Below are 24885 nucleotides of genomic sequence, written 5' to 3'. Positions count from 1 at the left end.
AAGGATGAGGTTCAAGTAGCAATTTGGCTCTGGCTTCAGGACAACAGTGAGAAAATTCCTTAACTTACCCCATGCTATAGTTCCCTTTTTTAAGCTCAGAGTAATAACTACCAGCTTGATACAAGTATCATGCTGCTGAAATACGTTAATGGATATAAATTATCAGCACATCAGTGATGTATGGTATAAATGTCTCAGAAGATAATAAAGACAAAAATCTACTTTTCTGTCCTGTAGAACTGGGCGCAGTACCACATCTCAGATGTTCCTTTTTCTGCTTAAACCAATGCTCACAGGCATGGCAAGTTCATGTCCATCTGTCTTTCTTCATCTGCGACATGTTTTTCTTGGAAGCTAGAAATAGCTGTTTCCTTTCGACAGCTTTTGATTTTTTCCATTGCAGCCATCCCTGTGAGATTTGAGCAGCCACTCACTGATGTGCGTTGTCCTGAGGAGGAAGATGCTGTCTTTGAGTGCATTCTACGCACACCCTGCTATGATGCTGTGTGGCTGCACAAAACCCACCTCCTCGAGGGAAGTGAGAAGCACGAGATCTCTGTAACACCCGACGGTCTGACCCACCAGCTGATTATCAGAAATGTTGTGCCCTCTGACAACGGCATGTACACACTCGACACTGGACTCTGCTCCTCAAATGCCTGGCTTATTGTAGAGCGTAAGTGGCACTGTATTGTTCCTGTGGTGTTAGCTTGAGGTGTGTTAACAAAATAATATTATTCTCACTGCCGGATTGCTCACTGGGATGATTGTGTGCTGAGAAATGAATTGCGGAGCCTCTACGTTCTAAATTATATCTGGAAAATTGAAGATCTGGCTAGAGTCTCTTTCTTCTCCAGATGGGACAATTTTTTCCCGTTTTATTAGTTCGGACAAATCCTATTGGCTTATTTACTCTCCAGCTAGTAGGAAGTAGCATGTTCTCCATCAGTTCTCGAAAAATATTCCATATCTCAACAAGGGTTTTTGATGAAGCTGTTGCTGTGTGAACACAGTACGACATACAGGGGATCAAGGAGCTTTCAATGCTATCAATTCTATACTATCAATACTGTTCCATGCTATCTTGCTAGATAGTATTTTTCTTTCCAAATTAGAGGTTAAACATGTTAGAAGCTTCAAAGGAGGCTGGGAAGATGGGAAACACTCCTTTCAGTGCAAGCAGATTAATAGTTAGCTGGCTCATATTTTTTTGTTTCTGAAAGGTAGTTGCTTTGGTTTCTTTTAAGATCCTGCTGCAGCAAAAGGTGGTCTCTCGCATAAAGGCTTTTTGATGACCTTTCAGAAACAGTGCAGGTTGAGTATGACATGCAAACAAGCTGCCCACTGATTTCATTGAGCTGTTAATGCTCTACAGAAATTACATCTAGCCTGGAAACCAAAACTGTGTGAGACCTGCAAGCTCCACTGCGTGTCTCAGAAAAGCCTGAATTTTGGATTACAAAGCTGTTCACAGAACTGGATTCTTTAATCTTCAGGTTGGCCATCTCTCAAATGCCGGGACGCCCAATGCGCAAGCAGCCTCAGTAGCAGTGAGGTCCTAATTCAGGAGTGGGAAGTGATGGCCACTCTGTGCGTGGGTTGTTCTCTAACTCCTCCAGGGCTGGAGGGAGAACACAGAAGGAACTAATGAGTCCCAAAGACAACCTGAGCCCCTCTAAATTAGACCTATCATGATGGAAATTTGCCTTCTTTTTCTGCTTGTTTTGGTTTTGTTTGGTTTGTTTTTTTTAATAAGCATGTTTCCACTAAAAATAATTGTCTTTTTAACTCAGAAATGTAAAATTTTGTCTGAATGTGACACTGAAAAAATTCAGGATTTGAACTGAATTTAAATTCATTTAAATATACTATGTTTCTGTCTCCTAGAATAATATTATAACAAATGCTAACACATTTTCTTTGGTTGTTGAGACCTATTAATTGTCTGTTCTTTTTTTTTTTCTCTTTTCCTGTAAATTATATCTCCTCCAATCAAACAATACATCTTCAATACAGATGGCAAAGGAAAGAGGAGACAGGGTGAAGGAGATGAAAGAGAGAATTCTGAGTGGCTGAAAGAAACATTGCCAGATAAAGACGGGGCTAAGAAACTTCGACACAGAGAATATGTTGGTGATGAAGATCATCTTATGGACACTGGCATGGAAAAAGATGGCTGGTTCAGAAATGGTCAAGGCAGGAGTCAAGGCCACTCTACTGATGTTGATGGAAGCCGTAGACTTTTGGGAAAAGATGGGCTACGTGGAGCCCACAAAAATGGGAGGATGGGGTTTGGGCAGTTTTCTGAAGCAGACCTAGATGGAGACTCAATGACAACTGATGGTGGTAGCCTTGGATTAAAAGGCTTAGGAGGCAAAAGTGGATTAAGGCCTCTCCGCAGCACGGATGCTCTGACAGGCAGAGCAGATACTGGTGATGAATTAGGAGGTGCAGGTGAATGGTATTCTGCAGATGGCAGAGATGATGCTATGCTGGGTTCTGGTAGCGTTGACAGGGATGATGGAGAAGGTGTGGGCTCTCAGCATGACAAGGATGGTAAATTAGATGATACTAGTTACAGAGCTGGCTTTGGGGGTGTTGGGAGATTAGATGGAGATGGAAGTTCTGTGTTAAACAGACTTGATCCTGATTCAACCAGAGTGGGAGACGGTAAGGGTGATCTGTTCAGCAGGACTAGCCCAAGGACTGGAGCTAGAAAAAATGCTGCAGGTACCGAGATTGCAGGAGAAATGATGTCCCCCTGTGGCAAAGACGGTCTACCAACTGTGGTTGATATGAATGGAGCAAGTATAAACAGAGAGGGACAAATAGGGACTCACTATGGTAAGGATGGCCAGACACTTCATGCTCGTGGTCATTTAGGTCAGGCAGGAAGGTCTGGCTTGCTGTATGGCCCAGGTGGTCTTACAGCTGGAGATGGGGCTGTATCTGGAGAAGGTGGAACTTCTATAAGGGAAACAGAGGCTTTATATGGTCCAGACAGTCAGCCAGTTGCCGAAGGTGTTGGTGGTGCTGGTGTAACTGGCCCAGGAGGATTTGGGTCTCCCTATGGAAAGGATGGTCTTCCAGCAGGGGCTGGTCTTGGTGGTGCTGGAGTAGGGGCAGCTGGATCTCCCTATGGAAAGGATGGTTTACCAGCAGGGGCTGGTGTTGGTGTTGCTGGAGTAGGGGCAGCTGGATCTCCCTACGGAAAGGATGGTCTTCCATCTGGAGCAGGCTTTGGAGGTACTGGTGCAGGGGGAGTTGGATCTCTGTATGGAAAGGGTGGTCTCCCAGATGGTGTTGGTCTTGGTGGTACTAGTGTAGGCGGAGTTGGATCCCCATATGGAAAGGATGGTCTTCCATCAGGGGCTGGTCTCGGTGGTGCTGGTGGAGGGGCAGCTGGATCTCCCTATGGAAAGGATGGTTGTCCATCTGGAGCAGGCTTTGGTGGTGCTGGTGCAGGCGGACTTGGATCTCCGTATGGAAAGGGTGGTCTCCCAGATGATGCTGGTCTTGGTGGTGCTGGCAGAGGGGCAGCTGGATCTCCATATGGAAAGGATGGTCTTTTAGCTGGGCATGGTCTTGGAGGTGCAGGGGCAGGGGGAGCTGGATCTCCGTATGGAAAGGGTGGTTTTCCAGCAGGGGCTAGTGTTGGTGGTGGTGTTGTAGGGGGAGCTGGATCTCCATATGGAAAGGATGGTCTTCCATCTGGAGCACGCTTTGGAGGTGCTGGTGCAGGGGGAGATGGAACTCCATATGGAAAGAGCGGTCTCCCAGATGGCACTGGTGTTGGTGATGCTGGTGTAGGGGCAGCTGGATCTCCATATGGAAAGGATGGTCTTCTAGCTGGGCATGGTCTTGGTGGTGCTGATGTAAGGGGAGCTGGATCCACATATGGAAAGGATGGTCTCCCAGCTGGTGTAGGCATTGATGGTGCACATGCAGGAGCTGGGTCTCCCTATGGAAAGGATGGTCTCCCAGCTGGGGCTGGTGTAGCTGGTGCAGGGGGAGTTGGATCTCCCTATGGAAAGGATGATCTCCCAGCAGAGGCTAGTGTTGTTGGTGCTGGTGTAGGGGGAGCTGGATCTCCATATGGAAAGGACGGTATTCCATCTGGAGCAGGCTTTGGAGGTGCTAGTGCAGGGGGAGTTGGATCTCCCTATGGAAAGGATGGCCTTCCAGCTGGTGCTGGTGTTGGTGTTGCTGGTGTAACTGGTACAGGAGGATTTGGGTCTCCCTATGGAAAGGATGGTCTTCCAGCTGGGGGTGGTGTTGGTGGGGCTGGTGTAGCTGGTGTAGGAGGATTTGGGTCTCCCTATGGAAAGGACGGTCTTCCAGCCAGGGCTGGTGTTGGTGGTGCTGGTGTAGCTGGTGTAGGGCAAGTTGGGTCTCCCTATGGAAAGGATGGCCTTCCAGCTGGTGCTGGTGTTGGTGTTGCTGGTGTAGCTGGTACAGGAGGATTTGGGTCTCCCTATGGAAAGGATGGTCTTCCAGCTGGGGGTGGTGTTGGTGGGGCTGGTGTAGCTGGTGCAGGAGGATTTGGGTCTCCCTATGGAAAGGATGGTCTTCCAGCTGGGGCTGGTGTTGGTGGTGCTGGTGTAGCTGGTGTAGGGCAAGTTGGGTCTCCCTATGGAAAGGATGGCCTTCCAGCTGGTGCTGGTGTTGGTGTTGCTGGTGTAGCTGGTACAGGAGGATTTGGGTCTCCCTATGGAAAGGATGGTCTTCCAGCTGGGGGTGGTGTTGGTGGGGCTGGTGTAGCTGGTGCAGGAGGATTTGGGTCTCCCTATGGAAAGGACGGTCTTCCAGCCAGGGCTGGTGTTGGTGGGGCTGGTGTAGCTGGTAAAGGAGGATTTGGGTCTCCCTATGGAAAGGACGGTCTTCCAGCCAGGGCTGGTGTTGGTGGTGCTGGTGTAGCTGGTGTAGGGCAAGTTGGGTCTCCCTATGGAAAGGACGGTCTTCCAGCTGGGGCTGGTGTTGGTGGCTCTGGTGTAGCTGGCCCAGGAGGATTTGGGTCTCCCTATGGAAAGGACGGTCTTCCAGCTGGGGCTGGTGTTGGTGGTTCTGGTGTAGCTGGTGTAGGGCAAGTTGGGTCTCCCTATGGAAAGGACGGTCTTCCAGCCGGGGCTGGTGTTGGTGGTGCTGATGCAGGAGGACTTCTGTCTCTCTATGGAAAGGATGGTCTACCGGCTGGTGCTGGTATAGCTGGTGCAAGGGGAGTTGGGTATCTGCATGGAACGGATGGTATTCCATCTGGAGCAGGGGTTCGTGTTCCAGGGGGGTTTGGATCTCCACATGGAAAGGATGGTCTCCCAGCTGGGGCTGGTATTGATGGTGTTGGTGGCGCTGATGCAGGAGGAATTGGGTCTCCCTATGGAAAGGATGGTGTCCCAGACGGAGCAAGCTTTGGTGGTGCTGTTGCAGGGGTTGTTGGGTCTCTGTCTCAAAAGGAGGGTGTTCCAGCTGGACCACATATTCCTGGTGTTGGTGGTGCTGGTTTTGGAGGTGTTGGATCTCCTTATGCAATGGATGGTCTCCCAGCTGGAGCAGGCTGTGGCGGTGCTGGTGCAGGGGGAATTGGGTCTCCCTATGGAAAGGATGGTCTCCCAACTGGAGCAGGCTTTGGTGGTGCTGTTGCAGGGGTTGTTGGGTCTCTGTCTCAAAAGGAGGGTGTTCCAGCTGGACCACATATTCCTGGTGTTGGTGGTGCTGGTTTTGGAGGTGTTGGATCTCCTTATGCAATGGATGGTCTCCCAGCTGGAGCAGGCTTTGGTGGTGCTGGTGCAGGGGGAATTGGGTCTCCCTATGGAAAGGATGGTCTCCCAACTGGAGCAGGCTTTGGTGGTGCTGGTGCAGGGGGAATTGGGTCTCCCTATGGAAAGGATGGTCTCCCAGCTGGAGCAGGCTTTGGTGGTGCTGGTGCAGGGGGAATTGGGTCTCCCTATGGAAAGGATGGTCTCCCAGCTGGAGCAGGCTTTGGTGGTGCTGGTGCAGGGGGAATTGGGTCTCCCTATGGAAAGGATGATCTCCCAGCTGGAGCAGGCTTTGATGGTGCTGGTGCAAGGGGAATTGGGTCTCCCTATGGAAAGGATGGTCTCCCAGCTGGAGCAGGCTTTGGTGGTGCTGGTGCAGGGGAAATTGGGTCTCCCTATGGAAAGGATGGTCTCCCAGCTGGAGCAGGCTTTGATGGTGCTAGTGGTGCTGGTGTAGGGGGAGATGGATCCCCCCATGGAAAGGATGGTCTCCCAGCTGGTGTGGGCATTGGTGCTGGTGTAGCAGGTGCAGCGGGAGCTGAATCTTCCTATGGAAAGGATGGTCTCCCAGCTGGAGCAGGCTTTGGTGGTGCTGGTGCAGGGGAAATTGGGTCTCCCTATGGAAAGGATGGTCTCCCAGCTGGAACAGGCTTTGGTGGTGCTGGTGCAGGGGGAATTGGGTCTCCCTATGGAAAGGAAGGTCTCCCAGCTGGAGCAGGCTTTGGTGGTGCTGGTGCAGGGGGAATTGGGTCTCCCTATGGAAAGGATGGTCTCCCAGCTGGAGCAGGCTTTGATGGTGCTAGTGGTGCTGGTGTAGGGGGAGATGGATCCCCATATGGAAAGGATGGTCTCCCAGCTGGTGTGGGCATTGGTGCTGGTGTAGCAGGTGCAGAGGGATTCGGATCTCCCTATGGAAAGGACAGTGTCCTGACTGGGGCTGGTCTTGGTGGTGCTGCTGCAAGGGGAGTTGGATCCCCCCATGGAAAGGATGGTCTTCCAGCCGGAGCTGGTCCTGGTGGTGCTGGTATAGGGGGAGCTGGATCTCCCTATGGAAGGGACAGTCTCCCAGCAGGAGCTGGTGTTGGTGGTGCTGGTGTAGGGGCAGTTGGATCTCCCCATGGAAAGGATTGTTTTCCAGCTGGGGCTGGTCTTGGGGGTGCTGGGACACTCCGTACAGGGGGAGCTGGGTCTCGCTATGGAAGGAACGGTGTTCCAGCTGGTGCTGGCGTAGCTGGTGCTGGCATAGCTGGTGCAGCGCAAATTGAGTCTCCATATGGAAGGGATGGTCTCCCAGCTGGGGCTGGTGTTGGTGGTGCTGGTGTCACTGATGAAGGGGGAGTTTGGTCTCCCTATGGAAAGGATGGTCTCCCAGCTGGCATAGGCATTGATGGTGCTCACGCAGGAGGAGTTGGGTCTCCCTATGGAAAGGATGGTCTCCTGGCTGGGGCTGGTGTAGGCAATGCAGGATCTCCCTATGGAAAGGATAGTCTCCTATCTGGGGCTGGGGCTGGTGTAACTGGTGCAAGGGGTGTTGGATCTCTCTATGGTAAGGATGGTCTCCCAGCTGGGGCTGGTCTTGGAGGTGCTGGTGTAGTTGGTGCAGGGGGACTTGGGTCGCCCTCTGGAAGGGATGGTTTCCCAGCTGGCATGAGTGTTGATGGTGCTCATGTAGGTGGAGCTGGGTCTCCCTATGGAAAGGATGGTCTCCCAGCTGGGGCTGGTGTAACTGGTGCAAGGGGTGTTGGATCTCGCTATGGAAAGGATGGTCTCCAGTCTGGGTCTGTGGCAGGAGTTGCTCCATTTCCTTTTGGAGGTGAAGAAGCAAGAGGATCTCGCCATGGCAGGGATGCTATGCTGAACAGAGCTCAAGGATATATAGGTGGAGCAGGAGGAGATGGCTCATTCTCAGAAGGCAGTGGTGTCGGTGGCTCTGCATTACGGGGTGCTGGGTCTCCCTGTGACAGGGGCAGTGGGTCAGCTGGAGCCAGGGCTGGTGTGGCTGGTGTTGGCAGGTTGGGAGGTGGTGAAAGGGAGTTACATTCAGCCCGTGGTAAAGAAGGTGTGGTAGGTGCTGTTGGACGAGGTAGTGACTATGGACTGGACTTGCATCCTGGCAAATCTTCTAAGGGAGGTGAAACTGGTAAGGGCACTGGCAGTGATTTCAGAGGATCAGAGCACAAAGGTTCATCTCCTGACAGAGATTCAATTTCAGGTCAAGCTGATGCCAGGGGTGAGGGCAGAGATTTAGGACACTTAGGCTCCCTTTATGGCAAAAATTCAGCCTTTGGAGGGGCAGGGAGTAAATCCCATAACAGATCCATTGATGGGAGGAATTCAGGCAGTTTAGGTCAAGGTTCATTGGGTTATGGTCAGATGTCAGGTCTTTATGGTGGACCTCCTTCAATAAACCAGCGAAAACAGGAACGCAGCCTTGATATTAAAGCAAATGATTTCTTGAAGAATACGGAAAGTCTGGGAAAAAGAAGACGTTATTGCCTAGATGATCTGAAAGGTATGTGTTTAGCTGATGACTTCTGTACTGCTGGTCTTTGCATTTTGATACTCACATTCCTGTTCCTGGAGAGAAAGTGAATTTATGGTTTAGACAAATCGTAGAATGTAGCTATACCTAGAAATTTGGTTGTACTGCGATCTGTTCTTAATTCTACCACTGATTTGCTGTTTGACCTTACACCATTTGCTCAAACTGCCTTAAAAGTCAGAATGATCTTTGTCTGAATTATCTAAAGCAGGTGTCATCTGTTCACTCGAATAAATGATTTGGTACCACATGGACCAGACTTCCATTCACAAACATACCAGTTCCCATATAGTTTCAAGGAGTACGGCCATGTTTCTTTGATACTATTCCAGTTTAAAACTTCCTGTTTCACTTTATTTGTTCCAACATCCAGTGCAAAGATCTGTGTTTTTCCAAGTTCTGGGAACAAATCTGTGCCAGCTTATATTGGATTAGTATGCACTCTTGGCCTAATGCAAAGAGCTCTTTTCTCTTGTAACATCAGAAATAATGAGGTGTTGCATAGAGTAAAAGAAGCGTAATGTGTATGCAGCCATTTGACTAAGACCAGTGGGTACACGAGCAAGATGATAATGTGAAAAGCGTAGAAATGATAAAGTTCGTATGTATAACCGGAGGGGAACATTCACCTAAAGGAATTGCTGACAAGTTAGACATAATAAAGACAAACAAAACATAAATATAAAGAAGGAAGTAAAATCAACAGAATTGGATTTAATGGAGAATGAGGTGAGGTCTATTAGAAAGGGGACGAGGATATTAATGGAGAAGAACTTGGGAAGGCAAAGAGGAATACAGGGGGTAGAGAATAGTGTGACTTGGGGTGGTTTAGGGGGAAAGTGGTTGGGCAGCCCTCTGTCTGGTCGGTGCAGAGGAAAAGAATGATGTAGTAGCATACCCATACCCTGGAGTAGCCAATTTTTTCCCACTGGCTGTAGAGGGAGCCAAGACAATAAGCACAGACTTAAAATAGCAAATCTGTAGATGGATAGTGTGATTTGTGATGAATCCATTGCCCATTAGTTGATGTTAGGACTATATTGCATGCAGGCCACCTGGCACATTCCGTCAGTGCAAGGAGTTTACGCCAGCTGGCCCATGGTGTTGTGGCACAAAAAGCTGTCATGACTACAGTGTATGTTTTTAAAAAAGATCTCTTTTTTTTTTTCTCACGTGCACATCCATTTTCGTCTATACATTTCTCTCTGTCAGTGTAACACAGAGTTAGCGTATTTTCAACATTTTCTTTTCCGAATGTTCAGCACCGCGCTGTCGTGTCAACAAACAGTTACTGGATATCAGGGTCCTGAAAGGGGAACCAGCTGAGCTGTCTTGCACCGTCAGTAAAGATGAGGTGACAGGAACCTGGTTTAAAGATGGATTAAAGGTAGGTGTCCTCTAGCTACTGTTTTCTTCAGTTAGCAATGCTTTGCTCTCTGGCTCTGCCTCTTACATGTTGTGTCGTGTCAAGGTGTCCTTCTCTCTGCCAGACTTACTGCAGTTAGAGTATGGCCCTGGGAAGGATTCTGAGGAGCCTGTTGATAATAAAATTCTTGATAGGAATCCAGGAAGATTTCTTCCCCCTTCCTGCTATAAGACATTTCCATTCTTCCTGACAACAGGCGGCTTTGTGTTTTCCATTCTTTTTCATGGGTGGAGATGGTGTGGGTCTCTTCCTTGCAATGCAATCCTTTTTCTTTTCCTCAGTGAATGTGCAAAATATGCAAAAAATGAGGGGAAAATCTTCAAAGGAGCCTTCAGACAGGCCTAACGCAAAGAGTGCTCTTTCAAATTTGCGCTTAAAGTCAAGCAGAGACATCATATTCTGTGTTCCAAAACAACATTGAAGAGTAATTCCAGTTGTGGAATCCAGGTGATAGAGTAGGAGTTCTGAGGTCTCATACTCAAGCATGAGCCAAAGTTCTTGTTGTTAAGAATAAAAGGACAGAGCTTGGAAATTTTACTAAAACTTCTTTTTATGGACTTTGAATCAAGTCTTTGTGGGGTGTATATTGACAATGCTTACAGGCAACGTCATCAGATGAGTAATCCCAGAATATTACTGTAATTAAACATGCATATCATTCATAAGTCTTTCCAATTGCGTTTCAAATTTTTGTCTGTTCAGTTGAAGTTTGGATTGCCCCGTTTTTCTTTTTGTGCTTTACCTTGTAGTTAACAAACATGGATGGAGTCATTTTTGAAAAGGAAGGTCTAGTCCACAAACTAATTATTAATAAAGTAGAAGATATTCATGCTGGGAAATACAGGTTTCAAGGTGGAGATATAAAAACTGAAGCTTCAATTTTTGTTGAAGGTGAGTCTATTCGAATTACCAATGCAGCATGCTAGCCTTGATGTGCTTGAAATGTAATATGTTTTCTCAGAGACCTATAGCTGATTGAGACAACTTCATTATAAGGAATCACCATGTAAATTTGGGATAGTTTTTGTACACATTGCTGCATTTTGTATTTACAAATTTAACTAAGGAGGCTTCCTGAATAGCTTCTATTATTAACTCCAGGATTTTGGGGTGCACATAACACTTTATCAGACCAGATTCTTCATTCTTGTGTTTAGTGTATTGCCTATGAGAAATTTGCTTCAGTGAAAAGGACAGTATGATACCACAAATACTTTGTGATAATTATCCTGTAACAAAGTATATGTATGTATGTGAACCACAATAATACAGCTAAAGGTGAAGGTCCAAATGTAGTGAGCTGCTAAGCATTATTGGCAGCATCAAGAGGGAAGCCCTCCCCTCCAAGGTGAGTCTTATCCTCTTGAAATTGCAGTTTTTAATGACCTTGTATCATCTGTTTAGATCCTCCACAGGTTGACAAAGTTCTCCTCAAAAACTTAACAAGTGTTCCTACTGTGGCCAAGGCAGGGCAGAATGTAAAGATCAAGATCCCTTTTGAGGGCCGGCTGCCAGTCAGAACAATGTGGCTAAAGGACAGAATGGAGCTGGTAGATGACACAAGGATTCGTGTTGATAAAACGGAGACCTTTACCATGCTGTCCATCTCCAGCAGTGAGAGAAAGGATTGTGGGGATTACAAAGTCAGGCTGAAGAATGACAGTGGGGTCCTGGAGATCAACTTAAAGCTTGTGGTAGTAGGTAAGAGCCCCGTAACATCCCCTATGGCTTTCATTGCAAAGCTGAGGTGGGGAGCCCATTACACTGGCGACAATCTTATTTAGAGCTGCTGGGCATCCCAAGATGAACAAGACTATGTAATTTTCCATTAAATCAGGGGAAAGCAAAGATTGTTGACATGTTTCTTGCCCTTTAATACAAGGTGACACAAATCTAGTTTGGTTTTGCATGGCCTCAGCAGCTGAGTTTGGAATGTTGAGCAACTCTAGGGGATGGGACTATGTGCAACAGGCAAATCTAAAATAGATTATCAAGGCCAAATTCAGCTTTACCATAAGTGTCTGTGGTCTTTTGGAAGACCAGAAAGGGTGTTCTTCCTTATAAGTGAGCTGAATTTGTGCAGTGTTTATGAGAACAATTGGCCTATGGAGCAAGGCCTTGGCTTCCCTCGCGCCATCAGAAGTTAGAAGAGTGGAAGCTTTGAAGAGGCAATTGAAATGCCCACCCTCATTCTGCAGCTATGCATGTATTCTGCCAGGAACTGAGTCTTGTGGCTGGTGAGCAAGAAACAGTGTCTGATCCAAACCCAGAAGCACGTCTGGTTTGGAGCCAACTCAGAATGTCTCTGTGTTCATCTTTTCAGACAAGCCACAGCCACCTGCAGGACCCATCAAAATAGTAGAAAGCTCTGCAAATGACATCACCATTCAGTGGAAGCCGCCAAAGGATGATGGGGGCAAACCAGTGCAAAGCTACATCGTTGAGAGACAGCAGGTAGGCAAGAACGACTGGGTGGCTTTGGGAGAAACCACCAGGAGCTGTACTACCTTCACTACTAACAAAGTGGAAGAAGACATGAGCTACTACTTCAGGGTGAGAGCTGTGAATGCCGAGGGAACCAGCGACGCACTGGAATCGGATGAAGTGAAGGCTGTCAGTAAAGGTAAGGAAGAACTTTTCGTAATTGTATTCAACAACCATCTGGGAAAATTCATTATCAAAGCTGACATCAAAGAAAACTCGCTGTGTTTTAGATGTTGTTACAGATCTAAACTTGAGTCATGGCTGTGAAGTCTTAACACAGATCTGTGGAGATTGCACTCTGAGACTAGAAGTTTATTGTAGGCTTCAGTGATGCTGAGCGTGATGGTGTTACATTCTCAGTTATGCTCCATTCTGAATTGGAAAGCAAGTTTCATGGGGGAAATGCAACATGCATCAAGATCAGAGAAAACTTTTCCCGGGGTGGCTACAAAGGGAACATGTGAGGCCTTTTAGCTCCATAGGCAAAGGAGTATCTCTGTATGTGCAGCATTTTTCAGTATGAACACTTCATTACCCTGATTTCCAAACAACTAATTCTGTTTTTGTCCTTCAGTGAGTTTAAATACTAGAACAGTTTTGCCATGAGCATGACTGCAGTACTAGAGAGAAAGCAATGCTCTATTCTATTTCTAATGTGCTTCTTTCTGTGTTCTCCTTCTTGTGATTAAGAGAAGCCTTGTATGTTGAGTGCAGAGGGATAAGAAAATCCGTTCCATCTCCCGTTTCTGTCATTAAAAGCAAGAATAATGCTGACTTTTCCTACCATGTAAGAATGAACATGTCTCACTCCGTAGGCTGACAGTGGAATTGTCGTGAAGACAGCAGGTCATTCACAAAATCAAAATCCAGGAACAGAGGTCCATGCTGGATCTTGTTTGTGCGGGGAATAGGTTACACAGCTTCAGGTTTCAGGTTTTGTAAACGCATACCTTGGGGAAACTGGAAGAAGAAATGACATGGAACACTTTCTATCTTGCAATAAAAATATACCTGCTAATAATGAAACACTAATCTCTTTCTAGCTTCACCTGGTGCCCCAGATCCCCCTGAGATTGTCAGTGCCAGCAGAGACACCATCACAATATCCTGGAGAGCGCCTCGTAAAACTGGCAGTTCCCGAATTGTGGGATACTTAGTTCAAAAACGCAAGAAGGGTACCATGACCTGGCTGCCAGTCAACAATGTGCCTGTAGCAGGTAGGTAGCTTAAATCCATCGATAGACTGGAGGACTTGAAACAGACGGAAAGCTCCTCTGGGTTCTAGAGGTAACACATTTATCTTTGTGGAGTTGCTGCCTTCTAACTCCTTGCTTTTTGCTTAGAATCTTACACCTTTTCACATCAAGGTTTTTCCTCCTGAATTCTTGAGCTGCTGACTGTCTCCATCACGACTGTATTACACCTGCCTGAAGTTTTACTGTTTCTTATCTTTCGTAGCTCTAGTGTACACGTTTTTTCACAGGTAAGGTGTTTTCAAGAGTAAGGTTACACAGTTGTGCCATAGCAAAGCCAGGCCTCAGTTTTATATACAGCTGAATGCCTGGGGGGAGGATTATGGGTTTTTTCTAGGCAATGTGCAAACATATGGCTGGAGAAGAGTGCAGAGAAGCTCACTGCTGCATCCTGGGACATTTTCTCCTCTATAGACAAACTGATGTCTTCAATATCTGGAACTAAAATCTTTGTTTCACATGCAGAACTACTGCCCTTAGTCCTCATGCTAAGAACTAGGCAAACAAGAATTTATAAATGCAAGGAAGATTAAGAAACCCAAGTGATGTATATGAGCTCCAAAACGTGTTTTGACTATAGCTGTGAATTATCTATCAGTTGCAAGCTAGGACTTCTTATCTGGTATAGAAGAGTTTAGGATTATCCTGTCAGGAAAGCAGTATTTATCTAACTTAATAGCTCTCAAATACTGTTTGATTTGAAAGGGAGTACAATGAACACATCCCAGAAGTACACATGCAATAGGATAGGGAAGGGCAGGGGAATTGGCAACAGCTGCTGAGAATTGTTCAGTCCACAGTTCTATACGGAGTAAAGTATTACACTGTTATCTCACCCTTTCCTGTTTGGGAACAGCTCACCTGAGCCAACATGCTCCTTTTCGTTCTGCAGACAAGAAGCTGAAAATGACCAATCTGAAGAAAGGTCTGCAGTATGAATTTCGTGTGGCTGCTGTCAATGCTGCTGGCGTAGGAGATGCCAGTGAACCCTCACAGCCTGTCTTTGCACGGGATTCCATGAGTAAGTGCACTGCCTCTTATCCCTTTGGTTACTGCCTGTCATCCTTCTGGCTTGGGGATACATAAAGCTGGCGATGTAGGCTGTCGATGTTAGTGGAGAGGTGATGTTTTTAAATGCTTTGTATAAGTGTGTGATGATGACAAAGATCAAATAACTGGGGAATGTTTCATGGCTGAGAATCTGCTATCAGCATGAGGAAGGAATGGAAGGATTTTCTGTGATGTCTAAGTCAAGAAGTGGCAGACTCCCTGTGTGGGAGCTTGTGCAGGGTGGAGAAGTATTCAGGATGGGTTGCAGACAGTCTCAGCACTGTTGCAGATTGTACTGCATGGCTGGCAGGAGCAGGCACCTGGATCCAACTTTGAAGAACTGGGACAAGGCAGAGGCAAGACAGCAGGGTGGATATCCAGTGCACTTCAAGAATACTGGGGAATCTCAAGCAGTGACTGAAAAGAAGGGACAGAAATCCTAGAAACATAGTTTAAATAAGATCTCTCTTTTCAGAATCTCCAGGTCAAGTGCAGGACCTTAAAGTGAGCAGCAGCGACAGCACTAGTGTCACCTTGACATGGAAGAGACCTGAAGCAAAAGATGGGGGTGATGTGAAAGGCTACCAGGTGGAGATGCGGTCTTCTAACAACTTCAGCTGGACCAAATGCAATACTCTTCCCATAGAGACAACAACCTACACCGTTAAAGGCCTCCAAGCCAAGGAGATGTACTTCCTACGTGTGAGAGCCTTCAATGACAGTGGCCCCGGAGAAGCCACAGAGCTTGAAGCCTGCATCGATGCTGCTGCCCCTGTAGGTAAGTCAAAGTGGGCTGCTTTCAGAATGGACAAAGTCATTCCATAGGTAACAGGATGCAGGCAAGTTCTGTAGGTCACTGACAAGCTTCTTTCAAATCCCAGACTGTAGCAGAAGGATGAGCAGTACACTGCTCCTCTAGGGTATGGTCTTATTTGGTCACTTCATCAGGAAATTCTGAAGATTTAACCAATAATAAATATGCAATGCACAGCATTCAGCTCATGTCAAAGACTCATTATAATAAAAGAATGCCCGAAACTGTTGTTTTCTCCTCGGATTTACTTTTTCCCCCTGTGCAGAGCTGTACCACAGTCATGATCACCAGATAGAAATCACACATACCTTATTCCTACCTGTGCTCTTTTAAGGGAAAGATAGTTTTCAATCTATTTTTATACAGTCTTGTGGAATCAAACGTTTGATTTTCTTCTCTTAAATCACAATTGTTTTGTTGTTCTTTATAAACTTGATTTTCCTTTCTAATTTTCTAGTTTGCAAGTTTTCACCATTGTCACTTTTTCATCTTTATTTACAATCTGCATCTCTGGGTTTTTTTCCTGCTGTTTGGGAACATTGCAGAAATACAGAAGTGCGAGATAACTCTTTGAGGGATTCATCTTCCCTGACTTGGGTCCTAAGTGATAATGTCTACTTCTGGCCTATGCCTGGAGACTCCTTTGATAACCAGTCAGTAAATAGATAACTAGAAGTCCATATGGGAAGCAGTTTTGTCAGTTTTAAACTGGAAACACTGAATATGGTTTAGCGCTATTGTATTTGGCATTTTTTAAAAAATGCTGAATACATAGTGTATTATACTGATGAAATGAGAAAAGAAAGGAAAAATATTTTAAATACTAAAAAAGATTGTATTTAATAAACTCAGGCCAGTTTCCTAAGGGTGTTCTGTACTCTATATTGCACATGTATTTAAAAAGTGTCCATTGCAATTTCCTTTTCCCCAGCTGTCATTTTACCTGAAAGATCATCAATGTGGTGGAGTAAAGTGTGTCAAAGAGCCAGCTTCTCTGTGATTGAGACTTCACATGTACAAACATCGTTGTGAATGTATTTTTACATCGTTTTCCCTTGTTCAGTCATAGTGATAAATAAATAGTAATAAAATTTGAAAGGTGTAAACTCTGGTTCTGAATCAAAGAACTTTTTTTCCACAGAACCCCTATGAGTTTCTCCACAGCCTGCAGACTAGCTGTTGGAAAGGCGTTAGGGGTACTGAGCGCATGCATATGAGTTTGTCAGCTAGTGACTCTGTCATGGTGTACAGCTTTTTATTGTAATCACTGTCTTTTCCAGTTTCTCCCAGGTTACTAATAGATGACACAGTGAAAAGCTTCCTGGTTATAAAAGCAGGAAACGCCATCCGAGTAAATATTCCGTTTGAAGTAAGTATTCAAATGTGTTTGTAAAAATTCCCCATCTGTTTTTCTGTTGTAGTCAATAGCAGACATGAAGACTGAGCTACTGTTTTCTTGGCATGGAATATTGTTTACAAGACACTGGGCAAATCTGCTAACCTGCCTGTGCTGTGTGTACTTTCTGCATGAGGAAAACATGAACAAGAATTCAGCTGTCACTCTTGGCATTAGTGTTTTATGAGATTATGGTCATTCATTAATCTCTGTAAACAAGGCAGGATGCTGTCCATCCAACCACATCAATAGTATCATCATCTGATACTAATCTGTCAGAGTTTAAAAATCGGTCGATTTCCCTCTGAGTTGCTCAGAGGTCCTTGGCGTAGCATTTCTAGTAACATCCTCTTGACTGTGTTTGTCTTACTAAGCAGCAGGACTTAAGCTGTGTGACTTGAGAAATAGGCATGCACTGACAGAAATCCTGTGTGCTTTGACATAAGCTTGGAACAACATAGGTGAAGTCTGGGGTATCACGAAGAGGTTGATGAAGGCAAAGTGTGTGTGTTTGCTGACCTTTCTCTTAATCTCCTGGAGAACAGAGACCAAGGATGGCACAATGGGAATAACGAATTTGAGGATGTTTTCTATCCAAAACTAGCAGATCTTTTTAAAAGTAGAAAATATTAACTACAAATATTGTCTGTCGTTCTTGATCTAGCACACCTTGTTTGATATAGTTAGTCTGGATACCTTACTACAAGAACATTCGTAAAAGACACAGAGAAAAAGAAAAGTTACAAAGAACCTTTAAAGCAGCCCTTTATCCAGGGCTCTTTGATCCATCTTAGATCCATATTTCTAACTATTACTTTATTGTGTCATGTAGGTATACATTTGGGACAAGATGAAGAAACTGTAGATGTAAAGACACAATCTGGAGGCAAAACAAGCGGGTTATAACTCCTTTCTTTACAGGCATCTCCAGACCCAGTGGTGACCTGGTTGAAGGATGGGCTTCCTCTTCCAAACCGGGCTACAATAAACACCAAAGGTGGTACCACCCAGCTGCTGATCAGAGCAGCTGAGTTCACCGACAGTGGCACCTACACCGTGGAGCTCCAGAACAGCTTAGGGAAAAGAGAAACATTCAGCTTCCAAGTTCAAGTTACAGGTAACTCATTCATTACACACACACACAGCTTTATTGTGAATAGGCAGTAGGCAACGAGTAGAGTTCCACGTGGTGAGCCCTGATGCGGTTAAGCCATGCAGGCACAAGGAGAACTAGAGTACAGTTTTCTATGAGATTCAGTCTGGCCACTTTGTAGTATCACTTGGCCATGTCTGCAGGACAAAACTGTCTACTGATTAAAATTACACCCAGCTTCCAGAGTGCTTAAAAAGGGAAGGTCATACAGATGGATAGTGCAAACTACAGGAGAGCAGTTCATGCTCTTTCTGACAGTCTAAGGTTAGTGAGCAGTAGGCAGTAGGACATTTAGTCTTAGCTGTAACAACTCTATATGCTGTCTTCCTAGGAGGTGAAGAAGTTTAGCTGTACCAGCCCTCATCTCCTCCCTATAAGAAGGGAAGGAGGCCCAACAGCAGATGTAATGGAGCAGCAGTTAATAGCAAATGAGCTTCTGCAACTGGAGAAGGAATAATATTTTTCTCTCTTCTGCTGTCCAGGATGTTCACAGAATGGCAGGGGTTGAAAGGGACCTCTGTGGATCATCTAGTCCAACCCCCCTGCCAAAACAGGGTCACTTAGAGCAGGCTGCACAGGACCGGGTCCAGATGGGTTTTGCATCTCTCCAGAGAAGGAGGCTCCAGAAGCCCTCTGGGCAGCTTGTTCCAGGGCTGTGTCACCCTCAGAGGAAAGAAGTTCTTCCTCCTCTTCAGCTGGAACTTCCTGTGCTTCAGTTTGTGCCCGTTGCCCCTTGTCCTGTCGCTGGGCACCACTGGAAAGAGTCTGGCCCCGTCCTCCTGACACCCACCCTGCAGATATTTAGAGGCATTTCTAAGGTCCCCTCTCAGCCTTCTCTTCTCCAGGCTGAACAAGCCCAGCTCCCTCAGCCTTTCCTCGTAGGAAAGATGTTCCAGTGTCATCATCTTCGTAGCCCTCCTCTGGCCTCTCCCAGAAGTTCCTCAGCCCCCAGACATAGAATGGACTCAAAATTTTTAGGGTTCTGTACTGTGCCATTTTACCTACATTTTTTATATTATTTGCCTTCATCTGACAGATATCCCACAATCGCCTGGACCTGTTCACTTGGAAGAGAATGTGCCAAACACAGTGACAGTAACCTGGGAGCCATCAGCATCTGAGAAATGGGAAAGTAATCTCTACTACACAGTCCTGAAACGTGAATCACAGAAGGGCTTGTGGCAGCTGGTGGGTGACCTGATCTACACCAACAAGTTCACATTCACCCAACTGATCCCAGGCCGGGACTACTACTTTCGGGTTGTGGCAAAAAATAACTTGGGAGCCAGTGGTCCATCTGAAACTGTGCAGCCTTGGAGAATTCCAAAACCAAAGGGTAAAGCAGCTTTTACAAATAGTTATCTGTGTGTTGTCATGCTTTGTTTCTTTTGCTGTTTCTAACACACCATCCTGAAATGGGTCTCTCCTCCTGTGAGCATTTAGTTGCCCAGAACAAGAATACATAGAGATACCCTACGAAATTTCAGTTAGGCAGGGAAGGCCTATCCTTTCTGCACAGACGTTGTGCAGATAGATCCTTTATTTCCAGCCATTATATCATGTAATTCATCACAAAATTAATTCCCAGCAAAAGCTAAGGCTTAAGTTTTGCAGAAACCAAGGTTTCTGACTTCAGAGTTGAATTCTGGCTAATTTGAGAAGAAACACAGGTTACAATCCACAGGGGCATGGGATCTCTGGAAGTCTGCAGTGCAGAATGCTGGACATTCTGCACAACCAAGTGTCGTGGTTGAAAACTAGTCCTTTAAACCCGGACTTCTATTGCTGTGGAGCAGTGTCTGAGTGTGTGTTTGTATGCTGCTGGCTTTTTTTTACAGCTGAATTTCAAGTCAAACCACAGAAATACAGGGGAGTTAACCAAAACATGCCCCCGAGATTCCTCGTCGCGTTGAAGCCTCATGTGGTGACTACTGGGAGCGAGTGCCGTATGAGCTGTGCGGTTGGAGGCCATCCACCTCCAAAGGTCACGTGGTACAAGGACAGCAGAGACCTCTCCAATGATCCTACGTATTTTTGCACAAACAGTTTTGGTGTCTGCTCCCTGGTCGTCCCAGGTGTCACAAAACATGATGAAGGAGAATACATGGCAGAAGCCACCAATGAATTGGGCCGTGCATTTAGCAAAGCCTTCCTCACTATTAAAGGTAACAATCTTTAATGCTTCTCTTCCTTCACTGGGTGACATCAAGATATGTCCTTGCTGTCAAGATGCCTTGCACATGGTAGCCATACAGCTTTCTTTACTGAACTGTCTTCTATAAGGCAGTGTATATTTGGACGGCTTTATTGATTTTTTAATTAACCTACTAGTGATCAAGTATGAAACAGAAATAGAAATGAAAAGGCAGACATGAGAAAAACACTTGATTTCTACATGAGCCAGACTTTTTGGTTGACCTTGAGCAAATCTTTTAGAAAGAAACATCCCATCTTCATTTGACAAGATGGTATCTAGGTTGGATTTTTCTAGCGTGCAGGAGCTGCAGAACAGAAGGACCTGCAAGATGTGCAAGGTTAGGTGAAGCTGTGGGGAAACAGCTGGTGTTAGGTGGCCAGAGGCAACGAGACGGGAGGACAGAGAGGGATGTGATTTAAGTTGGAGTCATTGTGAATCCTGATGTGCATACAGAACCAATGTATTTGACTGAGTTGATATCCTTACGATAAACATCGTTGGCAATTTTATTCCGTTGGTTAAGAAATATCCTTTACTTTGAGTCAAATATCTTCCTTTCAGTGCAATTCATAATACCTCGGTGGGGTAATACGAGTGTAGAAATGGGTCAGTTCAATCCCTGTAATCATTTTACAGACATATAGTTTTTTTTGGCCCTGTAACATTTCGGGTCCCCCTTCCAGTGTACCTGACAGACTGTCTCCCTCATTACAATATGTTTTTCTCTTATTTTCAGACTCCACCCTGTAGCATGAGCTTGCTGAGAACACGTCTGCACAACCAAGTGAATGAGAAGGTTTTTAATGAGAACTGGCTCCATACGAAGGCTATGCATTTATTTTCAGATGTGCATTATAGTCTGAGTGTTTTATTTTTCAGATCCAGTAGTTGTGTTTTGAACATGATGCTGCACTGTAGTTAAAATGGGGAAAAAAGCTTTAAGAGAATTCTATCTTTTTGTAATGTTCGTGGCTTTCCACTAGACCTTCAGAACAAAGATGAGAAGCTTCAGGAACACAGAAGATGAGAGGAAAAATAATTGGCCAAAATGAAACTTGCTGTGGAGAACACAGGCTCATGTGAGAGATCATTCTGCCACACCACTCACCTGCTGTCAGGCTGCAACAAGAATGTTTCTTGACACCAGAGGTCTATGAAGCTGGCCTTGTAGCGTGTAGTCTTCTAATCTGAAGCAATCATTTTAGATTCCATGTAATTCTCAGCAGGTTTCTAATTCTGGTAGAAGCAGTTCTGCATGTATTCCACTACCCGTAGCAGCTAAGTGTATTATTTCTCTTAACCTCTTCAGTTGTAAAGAGTATCTGCCTGGCAGTTTTATCTGGGCAAGAGATAAATTCTCAGACTAGGCTAACACGGGGTAGTGCTACTCACAGTGAAAATGCATTGACGGGACTGAATGGAAATCTAGAACGAGTTGTATTAGTGTGAGCAAATCAGTGCTGTACTTAAAAAACCTACTAGAGCAAGTGCTTTAAAGAAGGATGTGTCAGTCCTAAACTACCACATCAGTATCGCCTTTGAAACATAACTGCCCCTACCTCATGACGTTGCTAGAATGTTTTTGCCTAATGCAAAAAGAGGTTACAAATCTTTCATGTTTTACCAGAAATACGAGGTACCGCCGGAGATCCTCTGCCATGGCTGGGGGATTCCATCACTGGGTGGAGAAAGACTGGGAAGCAAAACTGTGATGACGACTGTACGAACACCTAGCATTGTAGCCTTACTGCCAAAGGTACTCTGACAGCAGCTAGAAGACAGGAGAGTATAGATCAAGGGGTCAAAGCCACTGGATCCTCAGACAGCCAGTCAAATGCTTATGTGGGGCTGGAGTGTTCTTTTGGATTACATTTTGTACAATGTTGTACAGACATAGCAACAGTAGATTATGAAATTAAACCATACTTCAGTTAAGTCTACTGTGAGTAAGTGTTTATTTTGGAGAAGGTAGCCCAGCCAGTTCCTGAATGGCAGTCCATGTCTGCTGCAGTTTTCACATATAAAGGCTGCAGAAGTTCACCCTTCGCCCTGTATTGCATACGTAGATTCCCGTTTAATCTTTGAAGAGCAGGAGAACAACAGATATAAGGTTTTTATAGGCTTATTTCGTGCTAATATCTGAGCATGCTGATGGAGTGGTAGAGTAGTGCAGTCTTTAATCATGCAAATTGGGTTCAAAAAACATAATAACGTGCATGGCAGCATAAGCCAGCCACTTACTGACCCGGATGTGCCCATGGTGAGTGACCTCACACCTCCTTCCTTGAAGCTATCGATACCAGCTACTACTGGCAATATTTATGTTGCATGCTGATCTGAAGCAAGTATCGTTTTATTTAGACCGTGATAACCCTCACCACTGTACTGCGACCCCTGTCTCAGGCCCCTGTAGATCCACCCAATGAAGCCTGTGTACTTTCCACCTGTTCTATGCAAGAGAAATACAGGGCTACTCCCCTCCGAGTGTCGTCTTCCACGGGGGCGCAGCTGCCTGTCCTTCCCTTTTCCACCCATGTGGGCACCTCTGGTTTGTGTTCCCAGACTGTGGGCTGCCAAACCCCCCAAATCTTGTTACAGAAACCGTCTCCCAGGAGAGGGGGGCTTCCCAGGACTGCCAGCACGGACCCGTGGGGCTCCAGCCCTGAAATAATAGGTAGGGCAGTGCCGGCGCCTGGCCTGTGCTCTTTGCTATGCCGAGGCTGCTGCTCCCAGATGTGCTGACATCTTGAGCAGTTTTGGAGGCCAGGTCGGTCGAGTCCCTTGATACACTGATACTTGCCCATCCTTTGCAAGAGCGTGGAGTCTGGGCATAGAGAGTGTCCACTGAGCCATCTGCCAGCGCTCGGTGGGTGAAATGGGTGGCTGCTGAGATAGAAGCATGGAAAAGTGGTCAGGAAGGCAAGTGCTTGTTGATACTGCTGGAGGACATGCTCAGCTGGGAGATGCATTGCTGCACCTCGAGGAGGGTCCATAGGGATTTACATGTTTGCTTTGAGGTGGCTTCTTACTTTCTGCAAAGAGGAAAAATTTATTCCTGCTGCTCCCTCCCCTTGGAGGAGGAACGTCTCTGGTTTTGCTTCTCCACTGACAATGACCAAGATGACCTTCCCTGTAATCGGCATTTTTATGGATCCCAGCATGAATTAGGTTCATACCTGGAGATGAACTTGCTGCTCTTTGTACTTTGAATATGCGAAGAGGAGAGAGATGCTTTCTTGCAAGGCTGAGTGACAAACACGAAGTTTTCACTAGCTTTGGGTTGACTTATGCTGGTGAGGTACCGCAGGAGTGTGTGGTAGTTTGTGTAGCAGATGTGCAGCAGTGGGGTTACTCTGGCTACGTTCTTCTTGACGGATAAGCGTAAGGGCCAAGCTTGCTGGAAGGACCTGAACAGTTGAGTTTGAAGCCTGAGTGGTCTCTGGAAGGACCTGGCACACCAGGAGCAGGGGGCTTTTGCAAGACTTGCGGAGAGTTGCACTGAGATGTTGGTGCAACTGAGAGTGCACAGATGTCAGCACCCATTCAAGCCAGTCCCCTGTTGTTTTTCTCTGGAATATTTTATATTCCAGCCCCATGTGCTTAAAGCACTGGTACTTAACACCTGGGGAGCAAGGCTGAGCCAGACATGCCATGCAGGGCTGCAAGACAGAGAGCCTAACTGGTAGGGTCAGTAATTTGACAAGGAAGTCGTGGTGTGCACAGGCGAGACCAGTGCAGGAGAAATGGCCAGTCAGCATGAGAGGGGGGTGAGCGAGTGTTTTGGAGTCAGCAGCGCTGCTTGCTTATCCTGTGCACTTTGATTATAGCAAAGTGGTGCTCGCCCTCCCAGGAATCACCCTCCAAAGTGGAAGAGTGGACGTTACTGTGGGGGAGGCCAAAGGGAGAGAGCGTAGCCTGGAGGGAGCTGCAGCAGGAGCTGCCGGGCAAACTCTTCTGGTCTGGAAGTGGCTGGCCTCCCCAGTAACAAGCAGGAAAGCAGGCTACAAAAAAAGCCTTCGGATCTCCAGAGATGTGCTGAGCTCTATTTCCTGCATTTCTTGCAGTGGAAATCTTCCCATCCAGGTGGTCCCAAACCAGCTCTCTGGATGCTGGCACTGGGAGCAATCACCCAGTTACTGGCACAGCCAAGAAGGAGGAATCGTGCTGCTCAGGCAGTGCCAATAAATCCCTCCTGCATCCCCAGTCCTGAGCATTTGCCCCTGTGCCATGCTCCCTCTGGGATGGCCAACTGCTCCCAGCACCCAGGGGTGGCTGAACTCATAATCCAGCTTGGTGGCATTTAGAGAAATCATTGCCTATGAGCTGCTCTGCATCCCTGTTTCGTGGTTTGCTATCACTCTTTGCAGCCACTATTTGACTTTGGAAGACAGTAACTGGGGAACTGGCATAAGTCTGATGGCTCTTCCTTCCAAGAACAGCTTGTAACCATCAAAGGGTGTCGTACGGGTACCCGAGCCCGTGGCTTCATGTCACCAAGGGTGAGGTGATGCTGCTGGTGCATGGCACTGCTGCAGCCTCCCTCTGCAGCGCTCGCTTGCCTTGCCGTCCCTCGGAGCCTCTCCCCAAATTCACATCCGATGAGGGAGCGGCAATACCAGATTAGTGGAGTTTGTTTCTAAAACCAGGTTATGAGCACTGAGGAGAGCAATGCTCCTGAGCTGGGAGGGACAGACGAGCTCTGCTGCTGGCTCCCACCCCAGGTAGAGGACGCAGGGCGTGTTGGTGAATATGCTAAGCCGTGCCTCTGCCAGCGCCTGGATTTTTTTCCCCTCTCTTCACAGGTAGGGCTGGGCCCC

The 24885-nt window shown here is 46.4% G+C and overlaps 1 protein-coding gene across 3 annotated transcripts in view; it reads left to right on the top strand.

Annotated features, from left to right (window-relative positions):
• IGFN1 (immunoglobulin like and fibronectin type III domain containing 1) overlaps nt 1-21988 on the top strand; it is a 40725-nt gene extending 18737 nt beyond the window's left edge. For 2 of the 3 annotated variants that reach the window (XM_075443064.1, XM_075443065.1), the window contains 14 exons: nt 404-676; nt 2017-8265; nt 9558-9682; nt 10471-10612; nt 11126-11422; nt 12045-12344; nt 13249-13422; nt 14351-14479; nt 14984-15286; nt 16603-16691; nt 17640-17835; nt 18908-19207; nt 19710-20036; nt 20805-21988. In XM_075443064.1, the coding sequence (XP_075299179.1) occupies nt 404-676; nt 2017-8265; nt 9558-9682; nt 10471-10612; nt 11126-11422; nt 12045-12344; nt 13249-13422; nt 14351-14479; nt 14984-15286; nt 16603-16691; nt 17640-17835; nt 18908-19207; nt 19710-20036; nt 20805-20818 (8918 nt within the window). In that variant the 3' untranslated portion in view covers nt 20819-21988. The remainder of the gene's footprint in view (nt 1-403; nt 677-2016; nt 8266-9557; nt 9683-10470; nt 10613-11125; nt 11423-12044; nt 12345-13248; nt 13423-14350; nt 14480-14983; nt 15287-16602; nt 16692-17639; nt 17836-18907; nt 19208-19709; nt 20037-20804) is intronic. The other variant, XR_012766202.1, reaches the window with a different exon arrangement.
• The last annotated feature ends 2897 nt before the right edge of the window (nt 21989-24885 follow it).

This window comes from Opisthocomus hoazin, chromosome 25, assembly GCF_030867145.1.
Source record: "Opisthocomus hoazin isolate bOpiHoa1 chromosome 25, bOpiHoa1.hap1, whole genome shotgun sequence".
In the NCBI taxonomy this organism is placed as follows: Eukaryota; Metazoa; Chordata; class Aves; order Opisthocomiformes; family Opisthocomidae; genus Opisthocomus; species Opisthocomus hoazin.
Note: the sequence above shows the minus strand (reverse complement) of the source record. Positions and strands in the feature narration are given on the sequence as shown.